Source organism: Pongo pygmaeus, chromosome 1 (assembly GCF_028885625.2).
Source record: "Pongo pygmaeus isolate AG05252 chromosome 1, NHGRI_mPonPyg2-v2.0_pri, whole genome shotgun sequence".
NCBI lineage: Eukaryota > Metazoa > Chordata > Mammalia > Primates > Hominidae > Pongo > Pongo pygmaeus.
In genome coordinates, this window is record NC_072373.2 from 179476273 (window position 1) to 179494330 (window position 18058).

General features: G+C 42.1%; 2 protein-coding genes across 2 annotated transcripts in view; one reads left to right on the forward strand and one right to left on the reverse strand.

Annotated features, from left to right (window-relative positions):
* Positions 1–588: 588 nt before the first annotated feature.
* CDKN2C (cyclin dependent kinase inhibitor 2C) lies at positions 589–6508 on the reverse strand. The gene is made up of 3 exons (XM_054453584.2): positions 5327–6508; positions 4729–4868; positions 589–1333 (listed from the first exon to the last, which is right to left on the reverse strand). Exons 2-3 carry the CDS (start codon positions 4855–4857, stop codon positions 956–958), a joined length of 507 nt encoding a protein of 168 aa, XP_054309559.1. The 5' UTR covers positions 4858–4868; positions 5327–6508; the 3' UTR covers positions 589–955.
* An 8401-nt stretch (positions 6509–14909) lies between these two features.
* Positions 14910–18058, forward strand: part of FAF1 (Fas associated factor 1) — a 534220-nt gene continuing 531071 nt past the window's right edge. Inside the window, exon 1 of the mRNA XM_054488490.2 lies at positions 14910–15407. Coding sequence (XP_054344465.1) covers positions 15363–15407 — 45 coding nt within the window. The 5' untranslated portion in view covers positions 14910–15362. The remainder of the gene's footprint in view (positions 15408–18058) is intronic.

Below are 18058 nucleotides of genomic sequence, written 5' to 3' on the forward strand. Positions count from 1 at the left end.
GCTGTTTTTCATTCCCTAAAAATTGATATTTGCACTTTAATACTTAAACATTTTGTAATTTTACATTTCTTACACTCAGGGAGAAAAAGTCCACATTACACTTAGTGTATTTATGATATAATTTTGGGAAATGTATTATTTAACCATTTGCTTCATTTTGTGATTAAAAACCCATTAGTGGTAAGCATTTTTAAGGTGGCATTTTCTTTTAAAACTTTAGAGCTAAAATATGTTTTCAGATTGCTACTTCTGAACTCTGTCCTTCAACTATTTGACTTAATGTTGAGAAAAAGGGAAGATTGGACATTAAGGGAAATTCACACTGAAATTTCAGGCTTAATCTTCAAAAAAAAAAAAAAAGTTGTCCTTATTTTATTTTAAAGCAGAAATACTAGGCACCAAGGTGGACGGGACATGGGTAAAGGATGAAAACAACTGAATCATCAAGAGAGTATGTCTAGTTTTCCAGTTGGTCTACCTTTTCTAGTGTAAAGACTTAAGACATCAATAACTTTTAGTACAGTTCTCCTTAGCAAGTGATAAGTTGTGTATGGGTTCTAAAGGAGGGAAAATCACAGAAAAATGTTGTCCTGTTTTGAAAGTGTTTTAATTAGACAAAAGAAGCATCAGGACAAACCATTTTAAAAACAAAGTCTTGAAGTTGGGTGTTGAGATTGGCAAAAGGGGAAGCAAGGGAAAAGCCAAGGGAAGATAAAATATTCAGAAGAAAGTCAAAGCTATCTGCAATTACATGTTAGAACAGATTTTGCAGGTGAAAAAGATGTTGCTTAAATATATTCATAAACCTGTTGTAAGATTTTCACTTATGCAGTTTCAGAAAATTTAGCTGCTTAACATATGACAGAACTGTATTTTAACAAATGACATTAAAAGTCAGGAGAGCTATGCAGTTAATTGATAAAGTAGAGGCAACGTGGGGGAGCCCTCCCCACATTTATTGAAGATTTGTGGCTCCCCCAGCCCCGTTTGCCTGCATCAGGCTAACAACCTCATTCCTCCCATAAAGCCTGGCCAAATCACAGGCGGTGTCCCCCTTATGGTTCCGATGCCCCACATTGCTGGCCGTGTGCTTCACCAGGAACTCCACCACCCGGAGGTGGCCTTCTTTGGCAGCCAAGTGCAAGGGCAGGTTCCCTTCATTATCCTCGATGTTAACATCAGCTTGAAACTCCAGCAAAGTCTGTAAAGTGTCCAGGAAACCTGCTCTGGCCGCATCATGAATGACAGCGAAACCAGTTCGGTCTTTCAAATCGGGATTAGCACCTCTAAGTAGCAGTCTCCTGGCAATCTCGGGATTTCCAAGTTTCATAACCTGGAAAAGAAGTAGAAATGGTAGAATCCTTCAAGTGCTCATGCTACAGAATTATTTTAAAATATCTGCCTGTCCTTTCATTTATGTAACTATTTATTTTTGATGGAGTTCTTGCGGAAGACCCATAGGATGGGGCTTGAAGGGGTCAAATGCAGAAAAGTGCTAGTAGGTGAAAGTAGAAGACAACTTCTAAAAATTGAGCTTCTATGATGGAACGTCTTAAATGGGCCCAAAAGTAGGATAAATTGATCAATAAGATAGAATTTGTGCAACATGTATAGCATTTGCTAACAACTCTGTTCTCTATGTTCCATGAAGAGTTGTGTAATTTCACGAATTTATTAAAATAACAGAAACGGAATTTGGGATTTAAATAAGAGTCTCCTTCTGTTTGATTGTTCATGATCATAAAATGTGCCTGTGGTATTAATTCTAGAAAATCATATGTGGTTAAACTTTATTTTCTAAATAGCTACTGCAAACAAATAAGGATGTTGAGTTTCTCTAAACCAACTCCCTCAGCGAGTGTAAAAATGATGTCTTAAAAATCCAGGCCTGATATTTTCTTAAATGATCAATTTTTACAAGTTCCCTCCAAATAGATATAGCTCCAAATTTCCAAGCATTTCTTAAAAATATTTTTTATTTGCAAGTTATTTAATATTGGCTACTAGGTGTATTCAATGTTTAGAATCCTTCATTTTAAATTACAAAACATTACTGATTATTAAGGTGTTAAATAAGCCACAGTGTTCTAAATTGCTTATGATATCAATTTATGTAAAACTAAGTTCCTGATATACCTTGTATCACAGTAGGAAATTATTGTAGGACAACTGTTCTTGAAAATAATGAAATAGTCACCCTATTACATTATATACTGTTTCTTAAAGCTCTGACAAGCCTCCTGATTTTCAAATGAGCAAAAGAAGAAAAAATAAGATATTTAATGGGTGTTTTGGGACACGGACAGCCTTGTCTTGTGGTTTGAGCTCATTTAATAATCAACTGGTGATCCTGTGTTAGTTCCTTTTTCAGTTATTATCAAGCATTTAAGGAATAGCTATTTGTAAACTGCCAACATTTTAAAAGTCAGAATGTGGTATTAACACTTGCTATCAACATACAAATAATTCACATAACAAAGATTATCTACTATTGTTTGAATATATTTCACTCTATCAGTGGTCTCTTATAAAATATCTTGTAGAACAGCATGCAAATATAAAATACATATAATTTAGTTGTGAAAAAATATTACTTTCATTAACATGCCACACATTTTCAGCATTTACACTGGTTTATTTATATTTAGGTATATCCATAATAATCTAAATTTATAATAAATATCTTGTATAATAGACACTCAATGTTTATGAAATTAAATGCTAATGGAAAATACAAAGTCGTTCTTTTTTAAATGTTTGTTTAAAAAAATCTAATCACACATTAAATAACATAATAAAATATATTTAGAATGAGTAATATTTTGTAAATGCAAACTACATAGATGGACAAGATATTAAGCTCCCCTGTTGATAAAACTGTTGATTTTTAGCTCTTCCTTTGGAGCAGTGGTAAACAGTGATACATAATTTATATTTCAAGAACTTCAATGAAACATACTTTTTGGTTATTAAAAATTGATACGACCACAACTGTCTCTAAAGATTTAGTCATATTTAAGGACCTGGAATGAGAAAAATAAGAGACAGATACCTTGGATCTTTGTAAAGCAAACATACGATTAAGGCCTTTGATATTAACCTGATAGAAAAATGTACACTAGGAAGGTGGGAAAGGCTTTTGAAATTGAGTTAAATAAACATAATTGTAGAAGAAAATTCACCTTTTTTCACAGAAAATAATAGCAATATTGGAAATGGTTTTGAAGAAAGTTATTTCTTGACTTATGACACAACTTCAGAGTCAGGATTATACATATTGAAAATAAGCCTTGAAACTCCAGTTTCTGTGTGTGTGTTTCGTTATATGTACAAGGACTAAGCCACAATAAGTGGGTGTTAGTATCTTGATAAGTATGTTTAATATAAACAAGATTGCAAAGTTGTATTAAAAATGTTTGTCAAAACTTTTTAAAAGAATATTATTAATTTCCCAGTCTTCCTGTTCGTCAAAAATCCTGTAAAATCTTATTATGAACATGGGTTAAGTAGCTCATTCTTTGTGAAGTTTATATAATCTTTTGAGTTTTCAAAAGGAAACTTTTCAATATATTAAATTTGTTACTTTGCTATCATCACTAAACCTGTTCAAAACTACTAGGTAGAAAAAGAAAAAAAATCATTACTTAATGTAGCAGCAATAACAAGATAAATAATTTAGTATCTGTGCATAAACTTCCTTAATACTGAAATTTTTGCAAGGCCAGTGTATTCTGATTGAAAATATACAGACTGTATGGACTTTGTTTGTTAATAGTATATCTCTTGGCACTTAAATTTTTAATTCTTGTAACCGAAACAAAGCCCTCTAAAAACCCTCTCCCCACTGGGTTTTCAAAAACAGCTTCAAGTGTTGCATTTCCAAATAAGAATAGCTCATAAGAATATCATCAGAACTCTGATAAAGCAACTATTTTAAACTATTTTGTCATTTTTCTGTTTCTAAGCCTTTCACCTAAGTTACATGATAACATTCAGAAGAGGAAAAAAATTATCAGGTACAATACTTGGCAGCTAGACATGTGTCAATTGTTGCCTGTAAATTTAATTACTGAAAATTAGAGCACACCACGGCATGACCGTAGAGACAAAGACACTGCAGCTGAGCTCTGATTAGAAAATTCAACTTTTTATTCCTCCCGACTCCTGAATGAGTGGATGGTATTACATTAACTGTAAAATGTACATCCTGTCCCGGTGCCCAGGCCACCCATTCCAAACGAGGAAAGGTCGTTTGACAAAACTTGAAGCATTTGAAGGAAAAACACCCTCACCAGTAGTCAAGAAAATTAACGTTAAAGTCTATTATTGGGGGCAAAGTACGTAAAACCACTAATAGCAGTGTATTTACTTCAAATAATAATCATAATAATGTGTTTACAGTGCTGTCTTTAAAAACAAAACAAAACAAACAAACCTCGGCCCTACAATGACTACTTTAAAATCCCCACCGTCACAAAAACATTCCAAAAACTAAGACCAAATCTGGACCCCACTTGATATCAAGGATGTTATTGGATTTGAGGAGTTTATTCAAAGTACGTCATTTTGAGAAGTTGCATCCACTTAAAGATATAAAATATGGCAACCAACTAGGTTTAAAAACAGTGAAATTTTATGTCCCTGAAAGCTTAAAACCTGTAAATCTAGAAACCCGGGTCACGTAGGCAACATTATTGATTTGTTTTCCCCACCTCTCTGAATACCAACCTGCAGCGCAGTCCTTCCAAATCCATTTTGTGCATTGACGTTTACATTATTTTGCAACAAACTAGTAAGTTGCTCTAGGTCCCCCCTGGCAGCTGCGGACGCCAACTCGTTCCCCCAAGGCTCGGCCATTCTTTAGGGTCCTGACGATCAGGAAAAGATGAATTAGTCGTTTTTCTTTTTCCCTTTTCCTTTGCTCCTAACCAGGCTGCATGATGGCATCGGAGACTGACAGAAGGACTGGGATGGTTAATCTGGAGTAGAGCTTGGTAGTAAATACTAGTAAGATCTGCCTGCCAAAAGCCCGCCCCTCGATTCACACGTGATTATTCAGCAAAACTGAGCCATTGGAGAGGGGCTCCTCGCCTCGCTTTTTTAGCTTAACCCCTATGAAGAATTCTGACGACTCCACAGAGAGACACACAGACACACATACATTCCTGGTTAATGACTCCGGACGTCAGATGTAGGCAGAGCTGTCACGTACCTACGCTACAGATCTCTGTGAGGAGTGTGTGTGGAGACTCAAAGGACTATAGATCGGGGCAGAAAATACCGCGGAAGGAAAGACATTCAGGGGGAAGAAAAGGCATTCACCCACCCTTGTTCACGGTGATGACTTGAGCCGTGTGAGGCAGAACTGGAGGGGCAGGTCCTCCAGGGGGCTCGGTTTCCATCCGTCTCGCCGAAGGGATAGTCCTGGGTCCTCCGCTGCTGGGAGAGCGCCGCGGTGGCTGGATGCTGACGTGCTCCGGAGGGTTAAAAGATGATCGCCAAAGGCGAACGGGAGTAGCAGTTCCGTGGCCCTCAAGTTACAGGTCGTAACGACTGCCCAGTGCTCTGGGCTTCTCCAGAAGAGCCTTTGGTCGCGTCCGGGCCAAGCCGTGGGCTAATGCCGCTCAAGAAAGCTCCGGAGCCCGCCCGCCAGGCAGCCGCAGCCCCGCCGAGCCTCAGAGGCCGTGGGAGCCGGGCTCGGCGCGCGTCTCCGGAGGCTGCCGGGCGTGCGGCGGGCCCCCGAGAAGCCCGTCATGCCGGCCCCGCCAGGTCCCGGGACTCCCGGCAGCCTGAGGAAGGAGAGCGATGCGGGAAGCGTCTACGGAGCCCGGACTGCTGGGGCAGCTCGCGGCAGCATTGCGGCTGCACTGGGCAGCCCCCCGGGAACTTCCCGCCTACGACCGAGCTCGTTCAGGCTTTCTGCTGTAGGCACTCATTGAGCTGCTGCCGCCGCTGTCCTTTCCTTCCTTTCCCGGTTTTGTGGGGGCCTCCGGAGATGGGGAGAGTCCTGGGAAACGTAGGCCAAGTTCTGAGTAGGGACAGTCGCCGCAGTTCCAGGGCGCAGCCAGTCCCGTCGCCGTCTCGGCGAGCGCTCAGCAGCTTCGGCGCCCGGTGCCACTTCGCCACCTCTCGCGGTCCCCGGCCTGTGCCCCTTTGCTGCGGACAGGGCAGCCGCCAGCCAGCTGTGCCCTGGAGCCGAGCCTGGCAGCACTGCTTCCTCCCTGGCCGCACCGCTCCCAGTGACAGTTTCTTTTGTAGCTGATCCCCCCGTAGATCGCCGGTCCCTGCTCCTTTCACCTCTACAGGCACTTGCGTGTCGCCCCTTTTTTTGCTTTTTTCCTTCACTCCCTCCCTTGCTGCTTTTTTCGCTGAAACAATTGCTGCTTCTGTTGCCTCTCAGAGAGGGTGCCGGTTTCTTCTCCCTTTTTTCCGACCTCATCAGCTTTTTTTGAAAAGAAAAAAAATTGAGCGCTTTTTGAGTTGAAAAACCCGCCCCCATTTTAACGGCAGAGTTTTAAGGAGGCTCGGCAGAGTTGCAGCGCCGCGGGAGCGGGAAGGCCGGGCGCCGCCCACGCCCCGCCCTCCGCCCTGCTGGCGCTCGCGCTCGCAGTCTCGCACGCTCCGCCCGCTCGGTCCCGCGCCCTCATTCCCGCCTCCCGCTCTCCACCTCCTCCCGTCAAGTCTCTCGCGCCGGCTCCCTCCCGCCGGCTAGGCGGCCTGTCCCCAGCTGGAGCGGGGTTCGGCCCCGCGAAGCCCTGCCTGCCCTTCTCCTGCTGGCGGGCTTGAGTCTGTGACGCGAACCCCCAGCTGCCCCAATTCCTACGGGGGCGAGGACAGGGGTTTGTTATTTAAGACGGTTGTGGAGGGCCGCAGGGTCTTTGAGGCTCCGCAGCGTAGGCTGCGGGAAGGCGGACAGCGAGCTGGCATAAAGGGAGTCGTTCTTCAGCGCTAGCGGGGCAGGTCGGCCCGCCTCTGTGCTCCCCCGCCAGGCTCGCAAAGTTCGGGCGGCCAGGCCTGCGGCTGCGGCTGCCTCCTCTAGGGCGCGCGCGCTCTGTAAACTCGGCCTCCTTCGCTGAGCCCTGGGCCTCGGCCTCGCACCTGCCAGATCCACGCCCGACGGCGCGGTGGGCAGGGGTGGCCGCGGGGGTGGAGGGAAAAACCCGGACTGCCACTAAGCACAGTGCTCACAAAAAGCAAGTCTTGTATAGACTGAATTTTATGAAAACTTAAGACGTGGCGTATGTAAGAACGAACTCTGAAGCCTTAATTAATCAAGGACTAGAAACTGCGAAATAGTCCTATTATTAGGGAAAAAGGAGAAAAGCAGTTAAATTTAAAGCAAAGTTTAAAATAAGTCCTGTGAAGTGTTTTCTAACAAAGCCATTTCTTGGTTGCCGAAGTCCTCTCACTACTTAGAAGTGGCTTGGATTTTGGGGATGTGGGGTTGGGGAGGGTGTCTAGAACGGTCTCTCTCCTAATCCTTTATTTAATCATCCGACACCAATTTCCAGTACTTTTAACTTCCTCTTTTAGCTATGTGAGATTAATTAACTATTGCTTTCTGTATTTTTATACTCTTAAAAATATCCAACACGGTTGCATGATGCACCCAGTGGTCAAAATGAAACCAAGCAAAAAATGACAAGTCTAATTAGAACCGGCCTTTGGCAAGCGGATCCACCAGCAGTATCTGTACCCTTCTTGAAGTACACTGGGAGTATTAGCGACAAAACACACCAGAAACATCTGGATAATCATCCAGCAAGAGACTGGCTGGTAGGTAGAGGGAAAGTTGAAACTGGGAAGAATCTGGCAGTGTTTTCTTTAACGTAATTGTTGAGAAAAAAACTAGAGTTCTTTTCTTAGGTAACTAAACTTGAATTGTGAATCAAATGAGAACTACAAAACAAGAAATTAACTCTCTTTTTCTTACATATATGTAGACGTTTCAAATAGAAGCATTTAAGGTTCCATTTATACCAGTAAGAAATAAATAATAATTTACTTTTGATTATTCTGGGAACTGTGTAATCTTTTCATACAGCCAGAGGGTGTGAGGACATATTAGCACTGTTGGCTGATAAGAGAGAACTGGTATTAGTCCAATTTATGAGGATTGCCTTCTAGCATTTATTATGGTTTCTTGCTTAGAGATAAATTGTAAAGAGGAAGAATCTTAAATTGTTTGATTACATAACGTACTATAATTTTCATGAAATAAAATGCTTATTGCTGAACAACTAAGTAAAACTTATGATAATTTAAGATGTACACAGAGTTGTATTAAGATTTTTGGAGGCCCTAAGCACTGAAAAGATTTTGATGTTCTACCACCTCTTCCTCATATAGAAATAAAAAGAAAAATAAGAGAACCCCAAAATAAGAGTAAAAAAGTCCAACAAAGTTCTGATTTTTTCCCCATGATGGCTACTTCAGTGGTTTTGCTGAGATATTAAAATATTTGGCAAAGTTTGTTTGTTTTTTTTTTTTTTTAACATTCTGGTTTTGCTGGTGCCCTGAAGCATATGCTTCATCTGCCTGTTGGGTAAACCATAATTGGCAGTGCAGAGCTTAGGATCTTAGTTCAGAAGGCATACATAAGTATTACACAGTAACTCCAATGAAAATCTAGTATTTATTGAGGGCTAGTTCACTAAAGCAGATTCAAGGGTATCCCTACCCTCAATAAGCTTATATTCTAACATGGCTTACAAGAAAAATTCATAGTTAAGTTTCTACTATATTGAGAGTGGTGCTTTCCTTTTTAAAATCAAAATGATAAGTACATCAAATACTGAAATATTAGATATTAAATATTAACAGTCATGGAAACCTTTTGCTCCAGCAGTTCATAATCATTTAAGGAGACATAGAAATGGCCGGGCGCGGTGGCTCAGGCCTATAATCCCAGCATTTTGGGAGGCCGAGGTGGGCAGATCACCTGAGGTCAGGAGTTCGAGACCAGCCTGGCCAACATGGCTAAACCCCAACTCCACTAAAAATACAAAAAAAAATTAGCTGGGCGTGGTGGCTGGCGCCTGTAATCCCAGCTGCTCAGGAGGCTGAGGCAGGAGAATTGCTTGAACCTGGGAGGCAGTGGTGGTGGCAGTGAACTGAGACTGCGCCACTGCACTCCAGCAGTCTCCAAAAAAAAAAAAAAAAAAAAAAGACATAGAATAGAAATGTGATTCAGTCAAATTATTCTGTGCTTTTCCCTCATTGACTCAAGTAGGTACAGTTTCTGAATGATTAACTTTTGGAAATGTTTATGTGGTATTTACCATTTCTTTAACTGGTCTCAAAGTCTTCCTTTTTGTTGTATTTATAGATCAACAGAGATGGAAAACAGACTGGGCACCCCCAGGCAGCCTTTTTTGTCACTTTATAATTGTGGCTTCAGCATTTTATTTCTGAGATTCAGTGGTTTTTTTCATATAGGTACTTATTTATGAAAATTTTTTATTATTTTTATTTTATTTTATTTTTGAGACAGGTTCTCACTCTGTTGCCCAGGCTAGAGTGCAGTGGCTTGGTCATGGTCATGGCTCACTGAAGCCTTGACTTCCCAGGCCCAAGTGACCCTCCTACCTCAGCCTCCAGAGTAGCTAGGACCACAGGCATGCTCCACCATGCCTGGATAATTCTTCTAATTTTGTGGAGATGGGGTCTTCCTATATTGGCCAGGCTGAAAGTTTTTTTTTTTGAGACGGAGTCTCGCTCTGTCATCAGGCTGGAGTGCGGTGGCGCGATCCCGGCTCACTGCAATCTCCACCTCCAGGTTCAAGCCATTCTCCTGCCTCAGCCTCCTGAGTAGCTGGGATTACAGACGCCCACTACCACACCCAGCTAATTTTTGTATTTTTGGTAGAGACGGGGTTTCACCACGTTGGCCAGGATGGTCTCCATCTCCTGACCTCATGATCTGCCCGACTCAGCCTCCCACAGTGCTAGGATTACAGGCGTGAGCCACTGCACCCAGCCTGAAAGTTCTTTTTTAAAGTAAGAAGAAAAAAAAGCCCAGTAAGCAACCCAAAAGCTGAAAAATAATAGCAACAATTAATATTTGTATAGTGTTTCATGGTTATAAAATATGATGCATATCTATCTATCTATCTATCTATCTATATATTTTTTTGAGACTGAATCTCGCTCTGTCACCCAGGCAGAGTGCAGTGGCGTGATCTCAGCTCACTCCAATCTCTTCCTCCTAGGTTCAAGCGATTCTTCTGCCTCAGCCCCCGAGTAGCTGGGATTACAGGTGCGCACCACCATGCCCAGCTAATTTTGGTATCTTTAGTAGAGACAGGGTTTCACCATGTTGGTCAGGCTGGTCTCGAACTCCTGACCTCGTGATCCGCCCACCTCGGCCTCCCAAAGTGCTGGGATTACAGATGTGAGCCACCGCACACAGCCAATGCATATATTAATCTTTACAACAATTCTGTGAAGTGACTATGATAATAATCCCCATATTTCAGGCGAGGGAATTGAGGCTGGCAGAAATTGTGATTTAAAGTCGGTGAATAGTAGACATAGGATTTGAATTCAGTTCTTGGGGCTCCAAACCTTATACTTTTTCCATTAGTCCAGGGTCAGCCACTAGTATCCTAAACAACATTAAATCACTAGATGAAATACATATGTGTAGTAGCATTAGTTTTCTCATGAATTACATTATGAGCAAGAAGTATTATTTAAGAAATTGGTTATCTTAACCAAAGAATCAAGGTTATCACTACCAGTAATAACTCAAGTTGATAACACATGGCCTTGATATGATGTAACAAGGACATATCACCTCTGCGGTATTTTCCCCTAAATGCATAAACTCAGTGTAATTCTGAGAATACATTAGGCAATCCCAGATTGAGGGAGATTTTATAAAGTTCCTGACTCTTCAGAAGTGTCCACTGAGAAACTGTCACAGATTGGAAGAGGCTACTGAGACATGACAACTAAACGTAATGTGGTATTATTGGACTATGGAACAAGAAAAGGACATTAGTGTAAAAATCCAAATAGAGCCTCTAGAATTTAACTAGTAGTATTTAGCAGTGTTAATTTCCTAGTTTTGATAGATGTACCAAGTTAAATAAGATGGTAACATTAGAGAAAAATGGGCTAAAAGCATATAGGAACATTCTCTACTGTCTTTGGAAGTATTCTAAAATAATTTCAAATAAAAATTTAGTAAAATATAAATAATATTTATTATTTATATTGGAAATAAAGATGATATAAAAGTTTCTTTTAAAAGAACATGGAGATTCTAGAAAAAGATCTGTGTTTAACTTAGGCTGAGCTCCATGAACTCCTACTGTGGGCCAACTATGAGAATAGATAAATTAAAATTACTTTTTTTTGCTTGTGCATGGACCAAATTTCTTTACATTTCCTTCTTTTGGTTTATGACACTTAACTGAAATTGTTTCTCTTAAGGATGGAATTCTGGAGAAATGAAAAATGATTTTTTTTCTCCTAATTCGGTATTTATTTTTCTTCCTTTCTCTTAACTGTAGTAGATAATTACTCTGGATGCTAGGTATCCAACCATGAAGAGTTAGGCCATAGGGAAGAAACACTGTCTTTGGGAATGGTATAAACTAAGCAGCATGGAAGGGAAACTGTACAGAGGCAACATGGTAAGTGGAAGGAGCACTAATTTGACCTAGCCTTGAATCCTAGGTCTGTCACTTTGTAGCATGACTTTGAGCAAATTCTTAACCTGCCAGAGCAGCTTTATATTCTGTAAAGTAGTAGTTGTAAATATTAAATGAGATAAAGTTTGTAATGTATCTGTACATAGTAAACTCCCAATAAAAATTAATAAATTCAAAATTACTGTTATGTTCACAAGACTTTGCTATGTTTGCACTATGGTGAATATAAAAACACATGGCATAAAGCGGTTTATAATCTCAAGAAACTTTCAACCTTTGGGGGGAGATTAAACATACATATATGAAAACAATTAGAGAAAAAAATTACAGAATTTACTGGAGCACTAAGTTGTGTTGTAAAGATAGTAAAAGCAGTGATTAGAAAGGGGAAAGATCCTTACTGGCTTAAATTTTATGAAAGGGGTGGTCCTGAGAAAAGCATTTAGGAATTGGTATATAGAGTAATAACTAATGTTTGGAGAGTTTTAAGGTTTATGAGGAATTTTCACAAGCATTTTATCATTCAACATTCAAAATCACAAGTTTTTTTAGCCCAATTTTAGAGATAAAGAAATAGAACCAGACAGCCTTTGTTAAAGAGCAGAGTTAGAACTCAAACCACAATTATTGACTATTAAATTTATGTTAGTGTGATACCAATATTTTATATTTTCCATGCATTTTCATAATTGTTTTTTCATTTATCAGAGGAAATAGTCCTGTGAGAAACTGAAGTCAGAGAGATTAAGTGACTCATCCAAATTCCCTCAGCTAATTATTTGGAAAAGCAGTACTAATATATGCCTGAATGTCTAGTGTGTTCATCCCATCGTTCTACATACCACATTGTTTTAATTTCCAGATGGAGAGAAAGGAAATAAAAAGGGAGCAACATGGGATTTGAATGGGTTCTGAGGTACACACGCATCATTACAGAGAAAAACCCTCAACTTTTTAGGACTGCATTAATCCTTGGCCATATAAGTAGAAACAATTATTCACCTGCCTTATACTGAGGGTGGCCTATATGAATGGGGCAACTGAATTGCCACATTTATATTATTGGTGCTGTGTTTTGCCTCATGATTCACATTTGTGCTGACTTTTGGAATTACTTTCTTTTTTAAAAAATATTTATTTATTTATTTTGAAACAGAGTTTCACTCTGTCACCCAGGTTGGGGTGCAGTGGTGTGATCTTGGTTCACACTGCAACCTCCACCTCCCGGGTTCAGGTGATTCTCCTCCCTCAGCCTCCCGAGTAGCTGGGACTACAGGCACATGCCACCATGCCCAGCTAATTTTTGTATTATTTTTAGCAGAGATGGGATGTCACTACGTTGGCCAGGCTGGTCTTGAACTCCTGACCTCAAGTGATCTGCCTGCCTCAGCCTCCCAAAGTGTTAGGATTATAGGCATAAGCCAATGCCCTGGCCATGGAATTATTTTCTTACGGCTGAAAATTAAGCACGACATTTTGATTCATGTGACTGTGGAGGGTTCTATTATCTAGCTAATTCTGGTCTAAACACAGATTATTACTTAAGAGTTGTAGGCCAGCCTATTTTCATTTAAGAAAACACACAGAATAAACTCAGATCATAATACAGTGCACTTCTTTATATTCAGTGAAACTGAACAATTAAGTCATATTTCTGATTTCTCATGAATATATTCCCAGTTTATGGAGCCTAGGCCTTGCTGGCTGTGGTGGTATGGCTCACACCTGTAATCCCCACTCTCAGGAGGCTGAGGTGGGAGGATGGCTTGAGCCCAGGAGTTGGAAGCCAGCCTGGGCAACACAGTGAGGCCCTGTCTCTAAAAAAAGTAAATAATACAAGTTTAAAAAGTTCTTAAGGGAAGCCTAGGCCTTCATGCTACATGATGATTTCACTAGTTTTTATTTTAGCTCTACAGGATAAAATCAGCAATCTTACTTCACATTTTCAAGCTTTTACATACTTTCCAAAGCAAGTAAATGCCCCATGACAATCCAGAAGCTGATATTTTCCCAAGTCAAGGATGAACAACTTCCACTGTCACACTTTCTCTAACTTGGACGACAACTACAAACTGTCACAGTTCATTGTACATAGTCTTTGGCTGTTTTAGTTACAGAGGCTGTCAATTTCTGACCATAGGTTGAAACTTTCAATATTTGGTGAATATTCCAAAATAGTTTCTTATGAAAATGAATAGGCCGGGTGCAGTGGCTCACGCCTGTAATCCCAACACTTTGGGAGGCCGAGGAGGGCGGATCACGAGGACAGGAGTTCGAGATTAGCCTGGCCAACATAGTGAAACCCCGTCTCTACTAAAAATACAAAAAAAACTTAGCCGGGCGTAGTGGCGGGCGCCTGTAATCCCAGCTACTCTGGAGGCTGAAGCAGGAGAATCGCTTGAACCCAGAAAGCGGAGGTTGCAGTGGGCCGAGATCGCGTCACTGCACTCCAGCCCAGGCCATAGTGCGAGACTCCGTCTCAAAATAAATAAATAAATAAATAAAAATAGACTGACTATATTCAAAGCTGGATTCAAGTTTTACCCCATTTGTAAGATGTCTTAGCTTAAAAAAAACAAATATAACTACAGCAGTAGAAAGGTTTTCCCTTTTTTCCCCCTTTGGAGCAACCCTATTAATTGGAGGTTGTTATTTCTCATAACTACCCTATCAATTAAAAAAAATGCTCCTCCTCTTCTCTGGGACGAGATTTTTACCTTTCTCAGCTTCCTCGTCTCTCCCATGTCTACCATGGCAGTCTGGTTACTTCTGTTTTACGGAGTCTGAGGATGCAGACGTCAGGGAGCTTGGGACTGGGTGTGACAGTGTGGATTCGGTTTTGACAGGTTGAGCGTGAGAGACTATATGAAGTATTTTGGTGAAACATTGTAGAGAAAACGTATATTCTGAAATGCTGTTTGTTAGACGAGTTGTAACAGTGTGTTCAGTTGGTTTGTGAGGCTGGTGTGTATTTGTGTGACTAACCACGTGAGGTGCACAATCTGGTCCCCGCCTCAGCTAGGGGGAGGCGCTATCCCGAGGCCTTTGCTTAAATCCAAACTGGAATAACCTGTTGTGAGACTTGAAGCTTCCGCAGCTGCAGGTTGCCGTCTCTGCCGCCAGCGCAGAGATCCTGGCCGGGTAATCGCGCGCCCAGCGCTTGACAGGAGGGTGGTCACGTGGAAGCCGCAAAGCGGCGCTTTGCGACCTCGATGACAGGCAAAATGTGCGACAGCCGTGGCGCTGGCCAACCAGGGGCGGAGGCGGCGGCCAGGGAGGAAGCGGAGGAGGCGGAGGCGGCCGTGTCGTTCGCCCGCCCGCTCGCTCGCTCGGTTTCCCCGCCCCCGCCGGGCTTAACGCCGCTGAAGGTAGCCGGGTGCGCGCTGTCGCAACCTGCCCTTATCCTGGCCCGCGACTGTAAGACCGGACGCACATCCAGACCAATCTCCCTGTCCGGGCTGCTGCGACGCGGGCTCCGCAGGTTGCAGGCGGGCGGCCGGGGCGCCTGAAGGTTACCGAGTGCATGAGCGCCTAGCGCCTCCCGCGCTGCCCCGCCCGCTGGCCCGCCGACCCGCCCGCCGGCTCGCCCGCCAGCCCCTAGGCGCCCGGCGGCGGCGGCGGCGGCGGCGACGGTCGCAGGAGGTGCCGTCTGCCTCCCAGGTGCGCGCTTCGCTCCCGGATCCGCGGAACTCGGCGGCCGCCATGGCGTCCAACATGGACCGGGAGATGATCCTGGCGGATTTTCAGGTGAAGTATCTGGCCCTCTTCCCCTCCCACTTCCAACCTCGTGGGTTTCCGGTGCCACAAGGGAGCCTTCTTCCCAGCGTTTGAACGCTGCAGTGGTGTGTCGTTTAGGCTTTTATACGGTGCGTGGCGTGTGCCTGTGTGTGTGGCGAGCTATGGAGAAGCGTATAATTTATATCCTATCATGAGTGTGTGAATGTGTTAAGTACGGGTTGAATGGGGTTGGAGGTTTTAATGACTTTTGGGTTACAATGTGTGTGAAATGTGTAGTGTTTCCTGTATTATATGGGGGGACGTGTAGAGTTTTTGTTTTAATTGGTGTTGGACCATTAAGTATGGGATGTTTTAGGTTGTTCTATGGGGAGAGATGTATGGAGTGTGAGCGTGGAGCGTGTGGTGTTATGGGCGTGGTGTATTTATATTGTATTAAGGGAAGAGTAAAAAAGCAGAATGATGAGATGGCGAGGGCAATGGCAATGGGGTACTGAGGTCCTTTTCAAAGAAGAGTAAACATTTGAGACTGCCTAATTGGAATCTTTGGAGGATAAGAAGATAACGAGGAGACAGATAAGACTATATATTCCAGAGTATCTCTGCAATGAGTTCACAAGCTTAATAAATTACTTATTCATATTTGCGGATTCCCCTCCCCTACAGACTTGAATTGCTTGGTTGGTGTCCTTTCTCCAGGAATACTTTAAAGGATAAGTAAAGGCTGTTCTCTTAATAAACCCAGCTGTAGTGCCACTGACATGTAAGTATCTTAGGGAGGCCCTTTGAAAGTAGAACTGTATGCGTTGTGAAAGACTTGGAGCTAGAACTAATATCCTGTGAGCGCTACCTTTGCCTTTTGATGTTTGGTAAAGGAATTATTTTAGTGAGATATTTTTAGCCATTTTGGCATCAACTTAGAAGCTACTGTCAAGTATAGGCAGACTTTTCCCACTTTTTTTAACACTCAGGTTGCACAGGTTCTAACACTAGCTTAGTAGGCAGTATTTTTCCTTACTGAAATTTTGTTGCGCGTTTCTCTCTCTCTGTTCTATTAAGTTCCTTATTTTTTTAAATTAATTAATTTTTTTTTTGAGACGGACTCTCGCTCTGTCGCCCAGGCTGGAGTGCAGTGGCGCGATCTCGGCTCATTGCAAGCTCCGCCTCCCAGGTTTACGCCATTCTCCTGCCTCAGCCTCCCGAGTACCTGGGACTACAGGCGCCGGCCACCACGCCGGCTAATATTTTTGTATTTTTAGTAGAGACAGGGTTTCGCCGTGTTAGTCAGGATGGTCTTGATCTCCTGACCTCGTGATCCGCCCTCCTCGGCCTCCCAAAGTGCTGGGATTACAGGCGTGAGCCACTGCTCCCGGCCCTTATTTTTACAAATTAACGTTCAGTTAACCATTTTCAGAGTTTGCTGTTTTGGTTACCCAGTGAAATCTGATATACAGGTATTAGGAATATGCATATATCTACACTTTGATTAAACCATAACCTCCAAACTAATAAAGGAGTGTCCTTATAATAAAAGTTGACCGTAAGATTTTGATGTTTTGTAAGTTTAGGATTGGCCTGAGGCTTTTTTGCCTGCCTACATTTTAAAAAATTTTTCAATTAATTAATTAATTAAATTTTTTAGAGATGGGCCTCGCCATGTTGCCCAGGCTGGTCTTGAACTCCTGGGCTCAAGTGATCTACCCGCCTCAGGCTCCGAAAGTGTTGGGAATACAGTTGTAAGCTCCCACACTCAGCCCTGCCTAAGTTTTTCATCATCGTCTTTTTGTTTTGTTTTTGTTCTCCAGTTCAATTTTTTATCTAATGTGGAATGCACTGTTTGAAAAAGGACTCTATATTTCTAGGTGTAGTTTTACCGTGTTACAAAATTGGCTTCTGATTTCCCTCATTAAAAACTTTATAAGGTAATTATAACTTTGTTTTGATTTTACCTTTTTATCTCTAATAACTTGCATCTGCTTTCTATTTTTTGTGTGTGACAATTATTATGCTTAACTGTTAACCTTATATGGGCTAAAGGACAGGAAATTTAGGCTTCTTGTACTCAGACAAAGCAAGATTTTCCAGGGATTTTGGTTTGGAAATGAAAATGAAAATTTCGGCCGGGCATGGTGGCTCACGCCTGTAATCCCAGTACTTTAGGAGGCCAAGGCGGGCGGATCACGAGGTCAGGAGATCAAGACAATCCTGGCGAACATGGTGAAACCCCGTCTCGACTAAAAAAATAGAAAAAATTAGCCGGTCGAGGTGGCGGGCGCCTGTAGTCCCAGGTACTCGGGAGGCTGAGGCAGGAGAATGGCGTGAACCTGGGAGGCGGGGCTTGCAGTGAGCCGAGATCGCGCCACTGCACACCAGCCTGGGCGACAGAGCGAGACTCCGTCTCAAAAAAAAAAGAAAAGAAAATGAAAATTTCGATCACATTAATAAGATGGGAATAAGTTTTTCTCTTCAGACCAATGGTAATGCTATACACAATTGTTTAAAAATGGGAAAAATAGAATGGCATCTGCAGTGAACAATTGTTTGCCTAATAATGTTAATTTTATGTTGTCAAATAGGTAAAAGAATGTTATTGAAAGAAGAAAAAATTATTTGGAAAAATACACACCTTAAACACATTAGCCATTTGTGTGTTTAGGAACCTG